At 39.4% G+C, this 24583-nt stretch overlaps 1 protein-coding gene across 1 annotated transcript in view; it reads left to right on the top strand.

The window, feature by feature from the left end:
* PTPRZ1 (protein tyrosine phosphatase receptor type Z1) overlaps window positions 1-24583 on the top strand; it is a 197500-nt gene that overhangs the window by 59296 nt on the left and 113621 nt on the right. Inside the window, 1 exon segment of the mRNA XM_054726188.1 lies at window positions 1501-1566. Coding sequence (XP_054582163.1) covers window positions 1501-1566 — 66 coding nt within the window.

Genomic DNA, 24583 nt, shown 5'->3' with positions numbered 1-24583 from the left:
TGGACACCAACTGGGTGTCCTACAGTTTTACTCAATTCTAACACTATCTACATGGCATAGCAGCAGATCCTGCAGGCTTAGTCCTACAAGATCGTCCTCACCTCTTCAGACACCAGTCGCCAAATCCATGTTTTCACCTGTGCTTCTCACCAACTGGCTGAGGTTTAGAGTTCCAATGACCCCCTCCTCGGGTTACATTAATTTGCTGGAGTGGCTCACAGAACTTAGAGAAACATCTTACTTACTAGATCACCAGATTATTATGAAAGAATATAACCCAGGAACAGCCAGATGGAAGAGAAGCATCGGACAGGTATGGAGGAAGGGATCAAAGCTTCCATGCCCTCTCCAGGTGTGCCGCTGTCCCCAAATCTCCACATGTTCACCAATCAGGAAGGTCTCCAACTGGGAAGTTTTCCAAACCCTCTTTGTTTGAGTTTTTATGGAGGTTTCATTACATAGGCATGGCTGGTTAAAACATTGACCACTGGCAGTTGGTTCATCCTCCTGCTCCTCACCACTCCCCAGAGGATGGGCGAGAAAGGGACTGAAAGTTCCAACCCTCTAATCATCAGGTGGTTCCCAGGACCATTGGTTGGTGAGTGTCCAAAAGTCTCCTCATTAATATAAAAAAGACACATGTTTATGGCTCTCTACAATTAAGAAATTCCAAGGTTTTAGGAGCTCTATGCCAGAAACAGTGATAAAGACCAAATATATATATTTCTTACTATACGGTAAATCACAATATCACAGGCTTCTACCCACTTTGCTTTCTATACCTCCTTCCCTGTGTTCTAAATCTAGAGCCTCTCTTTCTAATCATGAGGCATCTCTAAGCTTTGATGATGCCCTAAGCTTTCTATTGTGCTACCCAATTCGGGCATCTCTGTTTCTCCAAGGGGCAGATTTACCTACACTGTCTAACATAACCTTTCTCCCAGCCAACACACACACACACACATTTCAATTCTCACTTCCACAAGGCACCTCATTTAACTTTGTATTGTAAAAGAAGCAAACTTTCAAAACATGATAACCTCTGGGTCTCCCAGAAGCATTTACAGATAAACGTGTGTTTTTATAAACCCAAAAGTATTACTAATAATCAATAAGATTTTAAGCATTAGACTTAGGGAATGGCAAGAAAAATTTGAAGATAGGAAAAGTTGAACTGCCTGACACCCATCTCTCTTTGGGATAAACCCCTCTAAATTGCTCCTGCTTTACCCAGAATATATGCTTTGTCCCTGCCTGAACTTCAGCATTCTTTAAATTGCCTCCTAAAATTTACACTATCTATAAAAAGAGCAACAATGAGATCTATAATGGTAGTGATTGGGGTTGGGAGGAAACATTGGGAAGGTGACATGGTAAGGGTAATAAGGAACCATTTATGGCGTCGATAATTTGACCATCTTACTTTTTTATTATTTTTTTTAATTTAGACATGTTTTTCTACACATTGATTAATTATTGTTGTTTTTTTCTTGGTTCTAGATTGGGCTTATGGATACTATAGACAACAGAGAAAACTTGTTGAAGAGATTGGCTGGTCCTATACAGGTAAACATATTAACAATAATGAGTTTCAGAAGAAAGTTTTATAGGCTTTTTATCTATTTTTATTTTTTTTATTTTGTTTTTGTTTTTTTTTGTTTTTTTGGGGGGCCTCGATCAGAAGGACTTGGGCCCTTTTTATCTATTTTTATATGTAATATGAAACTTTGTAGCCAATGCATCTTTTTTAACTTAGTTACATGGATATTCATTTAGATTAACTAATAAAAATGTTATATGCGAAATGATTTCTAGTGGATTTTCCATAAGCAAATTTGTTAGTGTAGAGATATTGGTATCAAATAGAGCTGGATTTGAATCCCAGTTCTACAGTGGCTGTATCTCCTTGGGAAATATGCATAAACTACCTGAGGCTTGTTTTTTTCATATTTGAAATGGAGGATTATTCTGGACATTAAGATAAATGAAATTTGAACAGTGCCTTCTTATAAACAGAAAGCTCTCAAGAAATGTTACTGCTGTTGTTATAATGACAGTAGTAATTTTTTTATTCATTTAACAAATACTAATGGGATTTTTGCTCTCAGAGGGGTTCTCCTTCTGAATTACTGGGCTGCACTAATTGGAATCAGGTCCAAAATGATTTTTTAGAATTGCCAACCTTGGCTTAGAGCATCATGAATATCTGAAGTTGGCTTTACATGGTTACAACCAGAAATCATGGTCAGAAGCCCTAGGGCAGAGGAGAAACGCCAGACCTGATGGGCAGCATCTAGATGGCCCATGACATGCCTGGCGACCATCTGAGACAGTGTTGAGTGGTAGAGGAGTGGAGAGGGGTTGGAGAGTTGAGTGAAAAGGTGAAGGGATTAATAAAATTGAAAAAAAAAGCCACCCCAAACTCAGACAATAATACAGTAATTACCAGAGGGAAAGGGGATGGGGGGAGGTAGAAGAGGGTAAAGAGGGGATAAGTGGTGATGGAAGGAGATGACTTCCGGTGGTGAACATATAATACATTATACAGATGATGTGCTATTGAATTATACATCTGAAACCTATATAATTTTATTAACAAATTTCAACCCAATAAATTCAATAAAAAGGAAAAAAAAAGAATAAAATTGGATGGATAAAATGAAATCAGATTGAAAGGCCTTTAACATGAGTATAGCCAATTTGAACTTTATTTTTTAGGTGAAGGACAACAGCACGGTGGGTTTTATAGATAGGCATGCATGTTATATTTTTTTTATTCTTTCTTTAAAGGTAGTAAATATTTGTTGTACAAAATTTAGAAAATATATTTAAGGACAAAGAAGAATATAAAAATTACTCTCTTTATGCCCTAACCGGTTTGGCTCAGTGGATAGAGCGTCGGCCTGTGGACTGAAGGGTCCCAGGTTCAATTCTGGTCAAGGGCATGTACCTTGGTTGCGAGCACATCCCCAATAGGGGGTGTGCAGGAGGCATCCGATCAATGAGTCTCTCTCATTGATGTTTCTAACTCTCTATCCCTCTCCCTTTCTCTCTGTAAAAATCAATAAAATATATTTTAAAAAAAAAAATAAAATTACTCTTAAGTACTTCCCAGGATATCCACTAAAAAAACCTGTATATTCCTTTTAGGCCATTTTTTATTATATTATGTTTGTATATTTTATACATAGAGTTATACATCCAATATGCTAGAAATTATTTTTTGAGCATTTACTCATTTCAATGATAATTCTTGTTGATCATCATATTTTATTTTTAACCATTCATTATTTTTTATATTTAAGCTACTGTAGAAACAACACTAGATGAATAGACAGATTGATATGTCTTTATTTGTAATTTTATCATTTGGTTATTAGAGAATATTTGATATGCAGTTACCGAGTACAAAAAATTAAATGCTTTCCTTCAAAATTCTTGATATACATAGCCTAACTGTTTTCTAGACTAACCCACTGAATGCTAGCCAGGATTGGTGATTGTCATTTTTTAAATCGTTACTAATTTGATAGCTTTAACAGTGACATTTTGCTTTATGTTGTTTTGTTTAATTACCACTGAAGTCAAGATTTTTATTTCTATTAGCCATTTGTATGACCTCTTTAGTGAAATAAGTTAAATTAGAACTTGGAAAATAATCAAGATACTCATCAGAGCAAGAAAAATGAGCAAATTAAGGCTTATCTATACCGTGAATTACTGGCAGATAGGTATGAGATAGATCTGTATGACATTATATGGAAGGACCTGCCCTTAATTTACCCATTTTTAATTATGACCATATAATTTAAGAAATATCAGCCTTTTAATTTTAATATTTCAAATCCTGAGGAATATATTAAAGCAAAAATTATCCATAATTCTACACCACCTTTAATTATTTAATTGCAATTCTTTCTTTTTTTTAATATTTTGCTGTTACATACCCAAGAAAGTAAACATCCCCAAACTATAGTTACTTAAGCAATTTTTTCAGAATATTGGATTTTCATAAAAAAAGGATTATTATATCAAAGTGCCTAAATGTTTATAATATTAATAGAGGTAATCCAATTAATTTCAGAAAATTTTGTTAATTTATTCATATTCCCACATTTTTACTAATACTATTTTTTTAATTTGGTCAATTTGATTGAAAAAAATTACAATCTCATTTTTAATTTGTAGTTTTCTGATTACTTAATTTCTTACATTACCCCAAACAACAGCATCTTTATTAGGGTTTTAGAAGGATATATGATAAATACTACTTGACGTAATGGTTATGTGAATAAAAATAATAGACATGAATAACTAATATTAAAAATGGGTGATTCATTGGTTTCTCCTAAACAATTTCACTTTTTATTAAAATTGTACATGTTATATATATTCTATTTGAATAAATTTGTATCTTTCTCTGGATTTGATTCCAGACCCTGGACCAATTCTTTCTTCTCTGTTATATACATAACTCATAAAACAATGATTTTAAGAGAGGTTATTTTGAGTAAAACATAAAGGTAACTTTTAAGTACGTTTAAATTGTATTTAAAGTAAGATTTTTAAGTAAAGTATTTAAGCATAAGAGGAAAAATATGTTCTCTTAGTCTTACCTTATTAAAATAATACCAAGGCTAAGGCTAAAAATTATTAACAATAAAACAATCATCAAATAAGAATAAATACCAAGATAAATCCAAAAGAAGAGATAATAAAAGTTGTCGAAAATAACTGCTAACATGTTTTTCTACTTTTGAAAGTCTTGACTATTCAAATATATTTCTTGATTATTCAAATATATTTCTGACCTGAGAATATTGTTACTTTTAGTGAATTATTTAGGGAATTCCTCTAAAATTAATTTGATTATAATAAAGAAACGCCAAAATGCTTCTCCTCAGCCTTTTTTTGGTATCATGTTATGTTCTTTAAAGATACATGTCATTTACACTTATTTTTACAGAAAGTTGGTTTTAGATAGAAAGCAATATATATGTACTGATATAAAAGATAAATTTTTCATGTCTCTTTGTATATGTACTATCATCAGTTGGGTTGTAAGTTAATTTTATAATGATATTAATTGGGATGACATTGGTTAGTAAGATTATATAGGTTTTAAGTGTATATTTCTATGATATATGATCTGTATATTGCACTGTGCCCATCACCCAAAGTCAAATAATTTTTTATCACCATGTATTTGACCCCCTTTATCCTTTATAACTGCCCCACCTCCCTTCCCTCTGATAATCACCATACTGTTGTCTGTGTCTAGGAATTATTGTTTGTTTTTCTTGTTTGTTCATTTGTTGCTTTGAGTTTTATTTCCCACATATGAGTGAAATGATATGGTTCTTAACTTTTTCTGTTTGACTTATTTCACTTAACATGATATTCTTAAGGTCCAACCATGTTGTTGCAAATGGCAGTATTTCATCTTTTCTTATGGCTGAGTAGTGGTCCATTATATAGATGTACCACATCTGCTTTATCCAATCATCTTTCAAATGACACTTTGGTTGTTTCCATGACTTGGCCACCATGAACAATGCTGCAATGACCATAGTGCATATAGCTTTGCCGATAAATGTTTTCAAAATTTTCAGTTAGATAGCCAGAATAGGGCTTGCTGGGTCATATGGTAACCATATTGTTAATATTTTGAGGAGCGAGCATATTGTTTCCATTGTGGCTGTACCAGTTTACATTCCCACCAGCAGTGAAGGAAGGTTTCTTTTTCTCCACAATCTCTCCAACATTTGTTACTACTTGTCTTGTTGATAATAGCCATTCTAACAGGTGTGAGGTGGTATCTCATTGTAGTTTTGATTTGCTAATAGCTAGTGAAGTTGAGCATCTTTTCATATATATGTTGTTCATTTGTATGTCTTCTTGGGAGAAGTCTGTTCATGTTCTCTGCTCATTTTTTAATTGGGTTGTTTGTTTGGTGGGATTACATGAGTTCTTTATATATTTTAGATATTAACCCCTTGTCTGAGCAGAGAGCCCAGAGATAAGCTCATATGGATGTCTGCAAATATTTTTTGACAAAGGAGCCAAAAACACACAAAGGAGAAAAGAAAACCTCTTTAATAAATGGTGCTGGGAGAATTGGAAAGTCACATGCAAAAAAATGAAGCTAAACTATTGATTGTTCCCAATACAAAAATTAACTCAAAATGGGTCAAAGACCTAAATATAAGACCTGAAAAAATAAATTACATAAAAGACATATGTACTAACTTATGGACCTTGATCCTAGAGAAGATTTTATGAATTTGACCCCAAAGACAAGGGAAGTAAAGGCAAAAATAAATAATTGTGATTATATCAGATTAAAAAGCTTCTGCACAGCAAAAGAAACTCCCAACAAAACAAAAAGGCACCCAACCAAATGGGAAAAGATATTTGCAAAGAACAGCTCCAGGCTGTAAGTTTATTAACAGGTGTAAAAAGTATTGTATTGTTCTATTTTTCAAAGCTTTTTGTGCTTTGTAACTTTGTATCTGACCCTGTAACTAATTTTGTCTTTTTTTCCCTCCAAAATGAAAATTCTAGTCTTTTTGTAAAAGTGACAGCACATTTTTACCTCCCCGCCCCCCCCCAATAACTATGAAAAAGTCTGAATACTTGGAGTGCATTTATAACCACGGAAGATAACATCATGATGGACAGCCCTCTTGTTCTTCTGGAAAATATTTGCTGATGTCACTATTTGGGGATTTAATACAGGACACCTTTTTATTTATTTATTTATTTATTTATTTATTTATTTATTTATTTTAATGAATCTTTATTGTTCAGATTACAATTGTTTCTCCTTTTCCCCCCCCCCATATCTCCCCACCACCCAGTTCCCACCCCTCCTCTCCCCTTACCTCCCCCCGCCACTGTCCTTATCCATAGGTGTATGATTTTTGTCCAGACTCTTCCCGTACTCCCCACACAGACACCCCTTTCCCCCTGAGAATTATCAATCCACTCCCATTCTATGCCTCTGATTCTATTAAGTTCACCAGTTTATTCTGTTCCTCAGATTTTTAATTCACTTGACTTTTAGATTCACTTGTTGATAGATATGCATTTGTTGTTCATAATTTTTTATCTTTCTTCTTTTTCCTCTTTTTAAAGAATACCTTTCAGCATTTCATATAATACTGGTTTGGTGGTGATGAACTCCTTTAGCTTTTTCTTATCTGTGAAGCTCTTTATCTGCCCTTCAATTCTGAATGATAGCTTTGCTGGGTAGAGTAGTCTTGGTTGTAGGTTCCAGCTATTCATCACTTTGAATATTTCTTGCCACTCCCGTCTGGCCTGCATGGTTTCTGTTGAGAAATTAGCTGATAATCGTATGGGAGTTCCCTTGTAGGTAACTAACTGTTTTTCTCTTGCTGCTTGTAAGATTCTCTCTTTGTCTTTTTCCCTTGGCATTTTAATTATGATGTGTCTTGGTGTGGTCCTCTTTGGATTCCTTTTGTTTGGGGTTCTGTGTGCTTCCTGGACTTGAAAGTCTATTTCTTTCATCAGGTGGGGGAAGTTTTCATTCATTATTTCTTCAAATAGGTTTTCAGCATCTTGCTCTCTCTCTTCTTCTGGTACCCCCATAATTCTGATGTTGGTTCGCTTGAAGTTGTCCCAGAGACTTCTTACACTATCTTCAACTTTCTGAATTCTCTTCTCTTCATGCTTCTCTGGAGGAGTGTCCTTGGCCTCTTTGTTTTCCAAATCTTTGAGTTGATGCTTGCGATCCTCTAGTCTGCTGTTGGGTCTCTGTATAATATTTTTTATCTCAGTCAGTGTATTTAATTTCTAGTTGGTCCTTTTTCATATCCTCGAGGGTCTCATTGAATTTATCGGCCTTTTCCATGAAATTCTTAAAAAACCTTATAACCGTGGTTTTGAACTCTATGTCCAGTCGCTTGTTCTCCTCCATTTCTTTGGTTTGTGATCTGTTTCCTTGCTTCCTCATTTTCGCTGCTTCCCTGAATTGGTAGGGTAGCTTTGTGTACTAGATGTCCTATTGGTTCAATGGGTCAGCCTCCCAGTTACCCGAGGTGGACACTCTTGGTGTACCCTTGTGTACTGTGTGTCCCCCAGCAGGAGCTACAGCAAGAACTAGTTTTCTCCTCCTTTGCTTGGGCGGTTTTGGAGCAGTCTGACTGGAGCTGCAGTTTATTTGGTTAAGCTGCCACAGAACATGCCATTTATATGCAAAAGCCAATGTGTGGAGCCTGGGCGGGTTTGTAGAATGTGCGGGGCGGGGTCTCAGGGCTGGGCGGGGTCTCAGAGCGTCACTAGGCTAGGGCGTGGCCAACAGCGATGGCTGCCGTCAGGCCTCTCTGCCTTTCCACGTTTCCAAGTCCCTGCGCCCTGAGTTCCAGCGCAGTAAAACAATGATTGCTGGGCACACCTCTCAGCTTTTCAGCATTTGTGCTCCTTTCTCCCCTTAGTTGTAAATCTACCACTCAGCCAGCTTTCCCGTTGTTCTGGGTGGTAGACGTTTTGTCTTTTAGTTGTATTTTTGAAATTGTTGTGCGAGGTAGCAGATTAGTTGTTTAACCATGCCGCCATCTTGGTTCCTCCAGGACACCTTTTTAAAAGATTTATCTAGATATCACTCATAGGTGTTTGGGAATGCTGATTGCAGGATAAACTTTTCTCCAAGAAGTTTTTCATGAGGATTAAATTTCTACCTGCTTTGGCTGGTTACATTTATATTACTTATTTTTAACTGCCAAGAATATCACAGCCAATTTTTAAAAGTTCACCACTCTGTTTGGATAGTTTTGGCTGTGGATAAAAAGTGATATAGATAGCCTTTTTAGGAAATTTGATACAGAGAGACATGTTCATTGATAAAAATCATCTGGGTTTAGTTTCTTAACAACTCCCTAGTTTTAAAGATAGAACTAAAAATAAGTTATTTTCCTCTCTACAATAAATCTTTAAAGAGAGAACTCAGATATTCACCAGGTATGACTTAAATGAAAAACAAGCTTTAATGTAGCCTCCATTCTTCCTAAACCTAGAATCAGAAAATGGCCTAAGGAGAGAGAGGGTTACAGTTCTCACCAAGCACCAATGTGTGTTGACTGGTAGAGTGTAGTGTTGCGTGTTTTCCAGCAGACCAGGGTCCCTGAGCAGCTGGGTGTGCCTCACCAGGTCAGGAGAAGATAACACTTTTACCTTTGGGTTTATTATTTACCAATGCAGATACCACTGTGTATATCCTATTATAGAGCTCTTCCTTTAATGGGCGAATTGTGTATAGACCTGGCATCTGTAGGGTGGCCAGGCATTTGTGGCGGGGTCTTGGCATAAACAATGCACAGTTCTTTGCTCTCTCTTATTCATTTATTTATGTATGTATTTATTTATTTTACTAAACCATCGACTTAAGCTAGCTTTTATTTACTAAGGATTAATCTTAGATCACAGGAACTTGAAAAGCATTGAGTTAGTTTCTGTATTTCTGAGAATTTTAGAATGCTCAATCCTTACAAGTGCTTGCCTTTTAATTAATTTTGACAATACCATCTGGAGGTAGAAAATTATCCCATATTTATAATATACATGTATATGCATACCCAGATAGACACACACAGAGAACAGTTGGATTCAAATTTTGTTTTGGAGGCTTTTTGTGATTTATATCTGCCCTTGACAAGTCAAGTTCCAACTGACCTTCCCTTTTTAAAATAGGGACAGCCATTTTTAACACCCTAAAGAATTGTTTTGACATCTAAATGACATAATAGGTTGCTCTATTTCTCTAAACACTTTTTTATGAAGCTTCTGGAGACCAATGAAAAGTTTGATTTTATAGCTAGTTTTTTCTAATTGTGTGCACAAACATTAATTTAGAAGTATCCAGGGATCCTCATCTTGGCCATCTTTATATTAATGGGAGACTGTGGTGGGCCTTGCTGGATTGGGAGGCTCTATTTCCCGTGTTAATTTTGAGATCTGTGAAGTCTAAACAAACTTCTAGGGAGCACTGACCTTTATGTGCATATCTCTAGATGAACCCAATGCTGTGGATCTCCAAATAGGACTACTTTATGCCCTAGGGGCAAAATTTTCTCAGGAAATTCCACTAAGATTCTTAGTCACCTAAGAATACTAGAGGAAGGGCCAGTAAGAGCTTACCAGGTGTGATGGAACTGTGGTGCTTCCCAAGGCACGGGCCTCTCTCTCGGGGTGAACCCATTCCAGGGTGCCCTTCCCTTCTCCCCAGGGCTCCCGCTGGCTTCTCTGGAATCACCTGTGCTTAACTGCACTAGACAACCCCTGATGCCCATCTCTGCCACTCCAGATATGGGGTTTGAAATAACTGTGGTCACCCCATTGGCTATTCTGGTTGGGGAAGCAAACATTCTCTCTCTTTCAGAGCTAAAGAGAGTTCAATCTCTCATTTAACCAGCAAATATTTTGTTCAGATTCTAAGTAAGTATACGATTAAAAATCCAAAATTAAAAACAACACCCCCTTTTTTTTTCCTTTCCCTTGGTTATCTCAGCACTTACCCACCCTGAGGATTTCCTAAGAATAGTCCAAATAAAGTCATGGTCTGCTTCTTGAAGCACAGAGGCCTGAAATTCCAATGAAACTCAGCCAATGCGAAGCTGGGGGCCAGGAGGGCACAATGGGCCCCTGCTTGTACCCAGCACCAGGTACGGGTCTCTGGGGTGATCCTGGGTAGGCTCCTTTGGAGTCCTGCTGACCACGCCAAGTAGATGTCAATGTAAGAAACATCCAAACCTGTAGAGAATGTTGTAAGAGCTTTTTTTTGAGCCAAACTGATAACATCACCAGGGAGTGAGATCTCAAATGCTCCCCCAGTTCTTTGCTTTACGATCAAGTTGCATCATCTTGCTTATAACATAGGGCCTGTTGGCTTCTGCTCCTTTATAGGACAATCTACTGATCAAAGGATAGACTCATTAAAAAATGTCATTTTCTGTGTGGGGAAGTGTTATAGGTCTAAAAAGGGAATGTTTCAGATGAGGACATTTTACAACTGCTTAGCTCCAACTGACTACAGATTACTATGTTTTTCTGAATTCGTAAAGTGTTAAAAAGAAAATAAATGAAAGTCTTGATCCAAATGGATGTGTCTCTTTCAAGTAAATTACATCTAACCAAGCATTTATAATGTAGATTATTCACTATAAAGTTTATTATCTCTTTTTATTGTTAACACAAGTAGTTAAAGGTTTATAGTATTCTCAATTTCTATGCTTACTATTACACCTAGAAAGTGAAAAACTATCCTACCTTATAATAGAGAAATATGCAAATTGACCGCACCTCTGCTATGCCCATGATTGGGCCTGCGAGAGGCTGGGGGCGGGACTCCGGGTGGCCTATCCGGCCGTTGAGAAGAGCAAGATGGCGGCGCCCAATCCTCTTAGTTCCGGGGGTCCCGGGCGGGGATCGCCACCCGGGGGGGCGTGTCCGGTCCGAGCCAGGCGCTGCCGGGGGTCCCCGGGCGGCGATCGCCACCCGGGGGGGGCGTGTCCGGTCCGAGCCAGGCGCTGCCGGGGGTCCCGGGCGGCAATCGCCACCCGGGTGGGCGTGTCCGGTCCGAGCCAGGCGCTGCCGGGGGTCCCGGGTGGCCATCGCCACCCTGGGGGGGTGAGTCCGGCCGAGCCAGGCGCTCCGGGGGGATCCGGGGGCCATTGCCACCCTGGGGGGGGGGGCGTGGCAGGACTCGCCCAGCCCCTCCCAGGGTCCCTGGGAACATTGCAGGCATGTGGTTGCTGAGACCCAGACCAGGCCTCTGGCCACAGATTCATAGCTTTGCAGAGACCTAGGGCAGGGATCTGCTTCATCTGCAGAGAGACAGAGGTTCTGCAGTGCCCCCAAGATGTGGGTGGGCCCAGCCAGGGGTCAAGGGGCATGGAAGGACTCCTGGCAGAGGGGCAAGGACCCTCACCCCTGAGGCGGGGGTTGAGGGGTGGAGCCACCTCAGTGAAGGGGTGCTGCGCTGCAGGGTACTGGACTGACTGACGTGATTCAGAGAAGCTCCCAGTGCTAATGGGCCTCGCTCAGGCGGCCTTCACACTTCAGAGGCAGTGACTCCTGCTCCTGCCTTCACCCAAAAGCAAGTTCGCTACACCCTGCCCCATAGCAGAGCATGCCTAGGCAGTGAGTGGGAAGCCTTCCACCTGCTTCGGAGAAGGGGGGGCAGTAAAGAATGGGGGGAGAGGAAAGAATGTGGAGCATCCGCAATGAAGAGGTGCTTGAGAAAGAGGCTCGGAAGCCTGACTGGAAGGTTTGTTCTGTTTGCTGGGCCGCTGCCCCTTAGGAAGCGCAAAGAGCATGGCTCTGAGGGCTTCCTGTGTGCTCTGAGGGCTTCCTGAGTCAAGTTCCACAGCCAACTGGAATTGGCCTCAGTTTCCTGGTCTGTAAAATGGATGAAGCGTGTCCCAGTGCCTTCACTGAGCTTTGATGGGCAATTGAGATACTATATAAAGAAAATGAGGGAAGAAGTGAGAAAGAAAAGGAAGGACAAAAAAACACAAAAGAAAGATTGAAAGTAACCTGTAAACCCATTATCACTTAAATAGGGAATATAGTCAGTAGTGTTGTAATGATGGTATGATGCCAGGTGGGTACTAGAAATATCGGGGAACACTTTGTAAAGTATATGATTGTCTAACCACTATTCTGTAACTAATATAAAACCTGAAACCAATACAAAATAATGTTGAATGTAAAGAAATGAAAATTGGAGTGAAATTTTTATAAATTTCAAAGTTTAAATAAAAGCTGTAAAGGAAGGAAGGGGAGAATAAAAAGTGTTTTTCATTTTGCCACTTCATTAAAAAAACAGTTGTCTTTATGTGATGCTTTTATACTTTTCTAAGTCATTATCTCATTTTAATTTCCGGGCAACTTAAAGACAAGATAAGTATTCCCTCCACTATTCAAAGAAAGGAAATCTTGGTGTCTGGTCCTAATGATTCAATCGTCAAGCCCTTATTGTAAAGCAGGGTTAGTAAAATTTTCTGTGCAGGGTCATATCTATACTAATAAAAGCCTTGGGGGTGATCAGGCCAGCAGGGGAGGGTATTTGGGGGCAATCAGGCCCGCAGAGGAGCAGTTAGGGGTCAATCAGGCCAGCAAGGAAGCAGTTAGGGGGCAATCAGGCAGGTAGGTGAGCGGTTAGGAGCCAGCAGTCCCGGATTGTGAGAAGGATGGCCAACTGCAGGATTAGGCCCGATTCCACAAGAATCGGGCCTAATCCTGCAGTTGGACATCCCCCGAGGGGTCCCATATTAGAGAGGGTGCAAGCTGGGCTGAGGGACACCCTCCCCAGTGCACGAATTTCGTGCACCGGGCCTCTAGTACTCTTTAATAAAAGTTTTAAGATTCTTAATTTTAACTAATTGATGAATGGCTGAAGTAAATTGGTTTTGACTACACTTAATGCTAGTTTCATTCATAACAGTTTATCTTGGTGAGCTATATATTTCTGTTCTTTCTTGTATTGTGTTATCATTGAAAAGTGTCAGATTAGCTGCTATCTCGGAAGAAAGGATTTGCCCTTGAATGTTTATACATTAGAATTCTATAAAAATTACTAGGAGCATCATAACATTTATCTATAGGAGAGCTCGTTGCTTTACCATAGCCATTTAAAATATTACTGAAATGGAATCACATTAGGCTAAGGTTGTTTATGAAAGATTACACAATTATTATATGTGAAGAAACAATGGAAATCTCTGCTGGCTACCAGCTGGGTGGAGAAATAGAGGGTGGAAGAAGAGAAGGTACTACTCTTTCAGCTGTGTTATTTATATAGGTTAAAAACAACTATATAGGATGTTTGCTATAATTATGTTGAGAAATGACAGGGTTGGTAAATACAGTTGACAGTCCCATTTTTAAAGTTATTATGGGAAAGTGAGCAAGGCGTGTTAGTCATTGAGACAAAATAGTGAATGTTAAACCTGGGAATGTCGGCACTAAAATCCTTAGTAATTTAGTTCTTTCCTTAGTAACTTCATTTCATTAAAGGGTTTCAGAAGGTGAATTTCCTTCTTCCTAGTAACCTAACATTTTCTATGACAATACCTAAACAAAGACAATTTAATAAAAATAAAAACTAAGTTACTTGGCCTTTCTTTTTCTTTTTCTTTTTCTTTTTGATATATTGAACACATAACCCACGATCATCATGTGAAATGTTCAGATCCTCCGTTTGAGGTGTTAGAACTTTGCAACTTCAAGCAATAGATGGGCTTTCAGTGCTGCATTCTTAGGAGTTTCACTATTGAAATGGGGTCTTTATTGCCCTGTCTGGTGTGGCTCAGTTGGTTGAAGCATCGTCCTAGGCACCAGCTCAGTTCCTGGCCAGGGCACGTGCCAGGTTGCAGGTTCAATCTCTGTGTGACCAATCAATGTTTTTCTCTCATGTCAACTATTTTTCCCTCTCTCTCCCTCACTCTTCCTCTTTCTCTAAAATCAATAAAAATTTATTGCCCAGCTGGCATGGCTCCGTGGTTGAGCATTGATCTATGAACCAGGAGGTCACAGTTCAATTCCCAGTCAGGGCACATGCCCAGGTTGCAGGCTTGATCCCCAGTGTGGGGCATGTAGGAGGCAGCTGATCAATGATTCTCTCTTATCATTGATGTTTCTGTCTCTCTCTCTCCCTCACTCTTCCTCTATGAAATCAATTAAAAATATATTTAAAAATTTAAAAAGTTAAATCAATAAAAATGTATTGAAAAAATAAAGAAATGTAGTATTTATTTCCTGGATTTTAAAAATATTTTGTTGTGTGTTTTTTCACCATATTTCAGAGCAACTTGAAATTGGAAATTTTTTTATATATACTAGAGGCCTGGTGCACAAAATTCATGCAGGGGGGGTGGTGCCCCTCAGCCTGGCCTGCAATGACGCCAGCATCCCTCACCCCAGCCTCTAGCCAGAGGCTCCTCCCCGCTGTGCAGCCTCTGGGAAGATGCTTATCCTGGACCTCCTCTGGGCCCCGGCCCATGAGGCCTGGCAGCTCGGGTACTCGGGGGCTTGGGCTCTCAGGTCCGGCTTCCCCACCCGGCCTGGTGTGCATCAGCTGCCATGCAAGCCGTGCCTCAGGAGTCACCCCCTTGGACAATACTACTTGCCAGTGCGGGGAATGGGGGTGGCCGCGGCGGCAGTGATTTGATGTCTGTAGCATGCCCACCGGACACCCCCCCCCCTCCGTGGCACCATGCTGGCCACATCCACGCTGTAGGCAGGGGGCTTCCAGTCTGTGACTAGGGCTGCCAGGCTGCAACTGGGGGCTGCAGGCAGAGGACCCCGGCACCCATAGGGCTCCGTCAGCATCAGAAACTGGAAAGATCCATTTTTCTGGGTCCTCCCCTCCCTCTGTGCGGCTGGGGTGAGGACACTGGGCTCAAGTCCCCAGGGGCCCCTCCTCTCCCTCCGCAGCCAAGGAGCAGATGCTGGGCTCGCATTGCCGGGGAGATGCCGCCAGCTTCTGCTATGGGCGCTGCCATTTGTCGCGGAGTGATGGTTAATTTGCATATTACTCTTTTATTAGATAGGCTTGTCAAGTTCTTAAAACCTGGATACTTTTAAAGTTTTAGTTAAAGGGTTGCATTGTATACAAGTAAAAAAGGCCACACCAGTATCACTCTTATAGACACTTGGCTAAACACCTCAGGAGGAAGGAGGCTTTAAATACTGAATTGATTCTGTTGTCTTAAATAGAATATCCTGTCTAAACAGTATTTCCATTCCAATAAATATATGAACTAGAAGCTGCCACGTATGGCAAACTCAAGAGCCATAATAGAAGGTTGTGTGCAGTGTGGTTTTATGTTTGGCCTTTATTTGGGGACATTCTTGGATTTAATGTTTTATCTCTCTTAAACTAGGAAAAGGTAGGCTAAATGTATCTCAGAAAGAAAATTTAAATCCACGTAGAACAATGACTGGTTTCTGGCTCATCCAGGCATCCTTTTTCTTCTAAAATCTAAACTATATTTTTTACAGTAACATATTGTATTTTCCCCTTTGATTCATCACTCCTTATATTAAACATACTGTTCACTTATCATTTCCAACTTAGGAGTGAAAAAAGCAAGTTCCAGAAATCTATGTATAGAATTATCTCATTTCTGTAAAAACCTGTATATGAACATAGACAAAAGGCCTAGAAGGATACATACCAAACTGTTGGCAGTGGTTGCCACCAAGGAATGGGACTGTGGAAGGCCAAAAGAGGCCGGAGACGTTCACCACTCATTGTATACTGCTTACCTATATTGCATTAAATTTTTAAAACAAGTATATTGAATGAAAAGGTTTTCAACTCACTTAGCTAAGAAGAGTAAGGTAGTTGGATAAGGACCACACTTTGGGTTTTCCCCAGGCAGAATGTAAGGCCTCTGCTTGGCTGAGTTCAGAAATATCGAATACAGGGTGTCCCAAAAAATGTATATGCACTTTGAGTGATTATTAAGTCAGTGTTTATTAACATACAGTTCATTTTCAAAATTTAATAGAATCAACAGAAATGAATAAATTGTTTTTTGGCAATGCCTGTTTTCAAACTGGTTCTTGTCCAGGCACTGCTGATAGCGAAGCAATGGCATCACAAACATTAAGAATCATTTCGTTCCGTATTTATGCACCCCATTTCGTCGACTGTTGCCTGTTTTGCACCGTAAACTTGGTCTTTTATGTATCCCCATAAAAAAAAGTTTAGTGGCACTTTAGGATAAATTTTCTTTGTTCAAACTTCGTCAGGCTTCACTCATTATTTCAGACCAGTTAAGCCTTAAAAGGAGTGAAAATTAAGTGAGTTATCAGCTGTGTATACATGTTGGGACATCCTGTATATGCTTATATAAATATTTATATAAATATATGAGTATATTTATAAATATAAGTAAATATTTATAAACATATACATATAAAGTATATGGTATTTATAGATGTAAATATAAAATAGCTGGGGTTTCACCCTCCAGAGATAACTGCTATTAATGTCTTCTGTTCAGGAAATACAATTAAAAATAAAATCTCCCAACTCAGAAATCCTCTCCATAAAGGTAGTAGAGAAAGGGAACTGTTTTATTATGGAATAAGCATTAAACCAGAACATCAAGACAATCCACTGAGAGACTGCAAAGACAAAAAAGAACCTCATCCCTTTCCGGTCAAGCAGATACAACCAACGACACACATGTTTTCAAGATAAACAATGTCTAGTCAGTCCTCAAGTAGGAACTTGGCAGCAACTTTATCACACATAGTTCACCCTAAGTTTCCCTGGTAATTGGCGTGACTACATGTGTTGTTAGCATATTGGCTTTATCTAGAGGGAAAACAAACCTCCTCTCTTTATCAGAGGAGGTAGCTTTGCAAATTGGAACAAGGCAACCACCTAAGTTAGGCTCCTACCTTCCCACAGAAACTGGGAGATAGCGCTTTGTCTTCCTTCTTGTTCACATTCCATAAAAGATGGCTCCTGGGTCCTTGAGAAAGACATTCCTGGCTCATAAAGCTCACAGAAGGCCCGTGGAGTTTTCAAAAGGATGCATATATTTTTCAAAGAGCAGAGAAAGTACTGACCATGATCAAATTTCTAAAGAAAATGCTCTAAGAAAAGGCGAAGTCGCTTTCCTATCTTCAGCAGAATTGTCTCTTATTTTTAAGGTTAATTTTTCCTTACATTTCCTAATTATTCTTTCAGACATTTTTCTGACCTCTTACTAAATGTGCTACTCTGTACTCTGCTTTATTCTCAAGAATACTTTTTGGCTATTTTTCTAGGGAAATCTATTGTAACTAAGGGGAGGAAACAAAGAACTAAGCTGCTCCTCGGGCTAAGCTTTCTTTTCTTCATTGTATTTCCAAGCGTAGAGCAGAGCCTCACACATAGTAGATGACCAGTAAATATTTGATACTTATTCATCTACCTCATTCTGTCTCGTTGGGACATAGAATTGATTTCACCTGGGAGAAATTGTGACTACTAATAACATAATTTTAGGGAACCAACTCAAATCAGTCTTGCAACAAATAAGGATATAGAAAAAAATGAATACCGTGGAGTGAGTTCAGAGTGAGTTTTAGTACATGTGAAGTAGCTATACGTCTTAATGAAGTGGCAGGCAGGAAAGGCTGTATTTTGTAGCCCTTTGCCACCTGGAAATTGAAGCAATAGCAGAAGCTTCCAAAATCAACGTTAGAGCAAATTCAAAACGTGGCATAAACCAAATTAGGTGATCTCTAAACTGAGAACCACTAATTTAGCTTTTCCTCCCATGTGGTTCCTATCCTTTCATATTCCATGAGCATCTCTAGGATGTAAGAGCTGCTTGCAGAACATTTTCCATAGATAACATATAGTTTTCCTTTTCCGAAACCCCAAAAGTTTGTTCTTGAGGACCAGTTGCATTTAGGCATATGGTGCCCTCAACATATCCCTGAGAAGATGTTTATATTCAGGTCATCTTTGTTAGAATGTGTAGGATTCCACTTCCTATCACTTCCCTGGCTTTTCTTTTCTCTGAATCTTCTTCTCTAGTCTTCAGCAAAGGAAAATCTAAAGTGTTGAGATTATTCGCTTAATTAACAAATGCTTACTGGGTGCAAAAACATGAGCCAGACCGTGTGTTAGCCTCCAGGATGCAGTGAAGGAGGGAAGCAACCACAGGCATGATAAATGCCCAGTGGTAGATTGTGGTGACAAGCCCAAGGCCAGGGGCCTTGGCATACCTCCAGGGGGTCAGGGAAAGCTTCCTACAGAAAGGGACTTTAGACTGAGATAAAGCATGTGTAGGAGCTCAGTAAGCCAACATGGGCGAAAGATTGCTCCCGGCACAGGGAGCAGCTGTGCCAGCCTGGAGGTGAGAGAGAAGTGGCTGAGCTCCAGCCTCTGTAATATTCTTCCTGCCTTTGGACGCAAAACTGGGAATGTGGCCGCTCTCTCTATGGGGCATGCCCAGTCCCAAACGCTCCACCCTCTTTTGTCTCTCAAGGCTTGTGTATCCCTCTCTCCCCTAAGCTCCAAGGGCCCTTCTTTTGCTGTGACTTGTTTCCTGCGCCCTTTTCTTCTGTGTCTCACATCTTCTACCCCTGTGACTTTCTAAATAAACTTTTAATTATAATTGGAAGGGGGAAAAAAGAAACTAGGAATGTGATGAGACCAATGCTTAGAGCCTCTGGAGTTAATTCTCATTTAATTGACATCCTTGTCCTATTCAGATTTCTGGGTAATAAAACTCATACCATATTTTGATTGGCAAAGACTTGAAATGTTAGTTATTGGATTATTTTGCATTAAGGGATATTAGGCATGATTTTACACCAACATGTTAGTTAGTAAATGAAAGGAAGATGAACTGGTAAAAAAAAAAAAAAAAAAACACAAAAACCACCGAAACAGAGAGGTATGAGGAGGTGGAGGTTTTACAGAATGTCCCACTTTTAAAGAAATGGGAGAGGGTTTAAAAAAGACAGGATTAATAAACATCACCACATGACTTCACAGGGAGTTCATGGTGACAGAAAGATGATGGACCAAGCCATGTTCTAAGGAAACAGGCTTTAGTGGGATTTCTTCTATCAGTTTGTCTGAGAAGGGACAAGCTCTGGGCTCAGACTATCTAACTGCTTGCCTTCAAAGATGGCCTCCTTAGACCTCACATCTTTCCCATTTCCTCATCTGTAAAAAGCTAAAGTAGAGATGTGATTGTATTATTCTCCTGTTCAAATCCCTTCCTTTGCTCCCCATCACCTACAGAATGAAAAATGGACTCTAAAGAGTGGCATATAGTAACTTTTGTGATCTGGTTCAACCCACCTCTCTGTTACCCATCATTCTCTCTCTCTCTCTCTCTCCCTCTCTCTCTCTCTCTCTCTCTCTCTCTCTCTCTCTCTCTCTGCCTACTGCTACACTAGCATTTTCAAAAGCAGGTTCTCTCTGATTCTAATTGTTCTCCACTGTTTTGCCTGCATCCCAAACCTCTGCACCTCCTTCAGGAAATGAAGCCTTCTGGACGCCTCCTGCCTGTGTTCTGTCCCCAGCTCTCCTCTTTGTTGCCCTTGACACAGAGGCGTGGCCGGTCCCATGTTCTTTACATCTTACGTTCTCAGAGTGCAGCATACAGCTTGTGCTCAGCAAGTGTGGGTGGCGTGCGTGAACCAAGCTGAGAAGCAGACAGTGTTTTCACTTTACAAATGCAGAGCCAGCTGAAGTCACTGTGTAGAGTCACAAGAGAGCAGGAGACTGGGCCCTTGAGCCCGAGTCTTGACTTCAGCACTGTTTCCTGAGAAACCTGCAGGCCACCTTCGATTCTTTTGTTTCAGTGATGCGGGCAGTAACATAGGTGTAAAGCTGGTAGATTTTGAATTCTTGTGTGGATATAAAAAATGTTGGTTCCAAAGCCACTGTGTTTGATATTGTGGTTTTTTTACTTTACACATGTGTTTTTATTTTTTTAAGAATAACTTATTGAATTTGAAAGAGAGAGAAAGGGAGGAGAGAGAGAGAAACATCGATGTGAAAGAGATACATATATCCACTGCCTTCTACTGGGGATCTAGCCCACAACCCGGCATGTGCCCTTAACTTGGAATTGAACCAGCAACCTCCTGGTGCACCAGATGACACCCAACCAACGGAGTCACCCTGGACAGGGCATGCATGTGTCTTTATTAGGAATGTGTTAAGAGCAGACACTTCTAACCAATGTGATGGTGGGTGCCTTTTTTCTTTCTATTTTTAAATCCTCACCTGAGGATATTTGTTGTATTGATTTTTAGAGAGAGATGAAGGTAGGGAGAGAGAGAGAGAGAGAGAGAAACATCCATGTGAGAGAGAAACATTGATCCATTGTCTCCCGTATGTTCCCCGACAGGTATGTGCCCTGACAGGGAATCGAACCCTCAAGCTTTTGGTGCATGGGGCAATATTCCAACCAACTGATGTATTTGTTTTATAATCAAATTGGGGGGTTGGGGGGCTTAAACATGTACTGAATATACATTAATTTTTGTTCTGGGGATGATTAAAAAGTTGTTTTTGCCATCACAGAAAATCTTCTGCCTCTTCGTACTTCCTCACTCAGTAATGGTCTAGTGATTTATGTATCTGGGCCCATTGCTATTTGACTGTAGCAGGTGAACTGCTTTGCTGATAAATAGAGTGAAAAATACTATCTTAACCATTTCTATCCTTAAAGAGTATGTGATAAGTTGTAATTAGTGTAGAAATGAATAACGTTCTCTCACAGAAATGGTAATGTTATACATTTGCGTTTCACCCGGACTCAATCTGGCCAGCGTTCCATCGAGGGCACTGAGAGGCTCACAACCTGGTGTTCTCCTCTGCTGTGCACTATCTGCTCACTTTGCATTCATTTCATAGTCTGGGTCATTATCCCAGCTCAGTGAGAATCTCTTTCTCATCGTTGATTGAACCACTACCAGCTCAGTCGCATTTTGTACATCGTTTACCACAGAGTATATATTTTTTAAGAAATCAGAACAATTGTGCGTGTCTCCTAGAGCCTTGAAATGCCCCCAAATGTGCTTCGGAGCAGTTGCCCGCCCCTGGAGCTCCACTTCTTCTGCAGATTGATTGACATTGTTGCTGGCCTCTAGATAAAGGATCCCCATTCCAATTCACTGTTTTCTAAGTGAGTCTCTGTTGACATGAAAGAGTTCATTCTCTTTTGAAAGGAGGACGGCCTCTCTTTGGAAAGCAACCTCTATTGTTGTCCTTTAGCAGAATAATCGCCTCTTTAATTTCTGTGGGGATAATGAAGAAAGCCAGTTCGGGTCTCTGTCTGTGTGGCTTCAGTTAGATTTGGAGAGAAGGTTCTATGATTTTTAATTATGATTGTTTATCCCCAAAACATAGATGTTTTAGTAAATTATAAGAACTTCTCTTGTCAGTCCCCATGATTTCTTATTCATCCTTAAGCACAAGAAAGGCTTGATTTACAGTCCAAGGCCTAGTGATGTGTTTTAAAATGCCATCAACATTTCAAAAAGTAAATTGAAGTAAAAAAATAAGTTCTGGCATATGCAAATTCCTCTAAAGTAACTGGCCTCTGTTTAATCATTTATGAGTTATCACAGCAAGATGTTTATATAGATTAGAAACCACAGAGATCTAAGGAGCTATATTTATTTGATCCTAATTAATATTTGGCCTTACATAAATAATCACACCACTTTCCAATTTCCTAATGGTAAGCAATTAAGCAAGCAGCTGTTGGCCAGATAAATATTAAATATGCCAAGTGGATGTGTCAAGTTGTTTACCGTAGTTGGGCTATATTAGAATAGACTCCTAGACATGCTGAAATTCACATACCTTAAAAAGAGTGTGTATTTAATAGTGTCAATATTTATGCTGAATTATCACAGATAGTTTAGTGAATGTTTGTTCATAGTTTATGAAGATAAAACAACTAAACGTTTTGAGACTATGAAAAAGTGATTCATACTTAACACTAAAAGTAATAGAATACTGGATTAGTAAGGAATTCCATTACCTTCATTGGAATGTTCTTAAACTTTAAATGTTTCCATTTTTGGAAAATGAAATTGCCAGCGGAGCAATTACAATGGTAAAGAATAAAGGAGACACTAGATATAGGTAGTTTATCACTTAGTGTGCACCAGAATTACCTGGGCAGGTATTCAAATAAGACTACTGAGTCTGACTTCCAGAATTTCCAGTTCAGTAAATCCTAGTTCGAGGCTGGAAATTTAATATCTAACAAATCCTCAAGTGATCCTGCTTCTGATCTGGAGTACCTCAAATTGCACTACCCAGAATCTTAATCAGTCTCTACTTCTATTGCCTTAATCTGTGGAATGAATGAATGAATGAGTAAAAATTAAGAGAAATAATATGCATTTATAATTGTGAAAGTGCTTTAGCTCTCCAGATGTGTTAAATTGAGACGAAAGAATATTATCATTGCTTCCATTTACTATACCATCATATCTTAAATGTAATTTCCAAAACCTGCTAAGTCTACAAAAAGATGAGGAAAGTTCTCAAACAGTTGTTAATACAACTTGCTTTAATTTGCCCTACTAGACAGAAGGCTCATTACCTGTATCAGGAAGTTTCTGGCCTATGGGGGTCCAAGGAGAACCCCTCACTCTGAGCCTGGCTGCAAGCCATCTTTACCTTGAATTACTCTGGACACACTTATCTCCAGCCATTTCCAAGGAACGTTCTTTCTCATAACCTTTTAAAAATAATACTTTATTATCCTGGCCCCAAAAGAGCCTGGATCCTGATGACATCAAGATTGTATTTTCAACCCTAGCCGGTTTGGCTCAGTGGATAGAGTGCCGGCCTGTGGACCAAAGGGTCTCAGGTTCAATTCCAGTTAAAGGCATGTACCTTGGTTGCAGGCTTCTCCCCAGTCTGGGCCCTGGTCAGGGCTCATGCAGGAGGCAACCAGTCAGTGTGTTTCTCTCACATTGATGTTTCTCTGTCTTTCCCTCTCTCTTCCACTCTCCCTAAAAATCAATGGGAAAAAACAAGAACAAAAATTTTTTTTAAAAAAGATTGTATTTTCAGTTCCTTGAATTCATTTTTACTTTTTTTTTGAATTTCCAAATTTCAGGGTTTTAGTCTCCTTAATTATGTTGTTAATAATGATTTCCTCCTAATTTTATAAGGTGTTGATAATGTAATTTAGTGCTACTTTCAAAAGTTTTAAAATAGAATAGAAGTATTTCTGGATTTTTGTTTATAAAGGCTGTTATACTTTTCATTCTTTGGTAGATGTTTAGAATTAATTCACTTGTATAATTGTCACTTTCCAAGTCACGCCAGCTCCCTAGGACAAGTTCCTGCTACACATACAAATTACATTTCCCCTCATTGGACTGATTTTTCTTGGACTTTAGTCTCTAACCATGGGGGATATGTTTGAAAGTTTTAATAATTTCTGAAGAAATTGAGAATAAAAGCATCTGCCATATGGCATTATTCTAGCAGAGAACTTGTTTGAAAATCTGACCGTGGATAGTAGAGCCTGAACTTGTTGGATAAATAACTTCATTTGAGCTTTTTTGTTGTTGTTGTTAATCCTCACCTGAGGATATTTTTTCACGGCTTTTCAGAGAGAGTGGAAGAGAAGGAGGGAGGGAGGAAGAGAAAGAGAGGGGGGGGGGAGCAAGGGGAAGAGAGAGAGAAAGAGAGAGAAACATCGATGTGAGAGAGACACATCTACTGGTTGCCTCCTGCACACACTCTGAGGGGGCGGAGTGAATCTGCAACCCAGGTAGGTGCCCTTGACTAGAATCCAACTCGAGACCCTTCAGTGCGCCAGCCAGCCAACACTCTAATCACTTAGCCACACCCACCAGGGCAATAACTTCATTTATTCAACACATTTTAATTGAATTCTTCCTATATGGCATCATATGTATTTATTTGGTACTTGAACCTTTTCTGAAAGTTTAAAATTGTTTCCACAAGAAAATTTATACAACAACCAGTTATTAGGACTTGCTTTTTAAAAGAGCAGAGGTGAGGGAGGTAAAAATGGAGCCTTTTACTATTTTACTC

The sequence above is a fragment of the Eptesicus fuscus genome, chromosome 14 (assembly GCF_027574615.1).
Source record: "Eptesicus fuscus isolate TK198812 chromosome 14, DD_ASM_mEF_20220401, whole genome shotgun sequence".
NCBI lineage: Eukaryota > Metazoa > Chordata > Mammalia > Chiroptera > Vespertilionidae > Eptesicus > Eptesicus fuscus.
The sequence above is the reverse complement of the archived record's forward strand: the minus strand, read 5'-3'. Positions and strand labels throughout refer to the sequence as shown.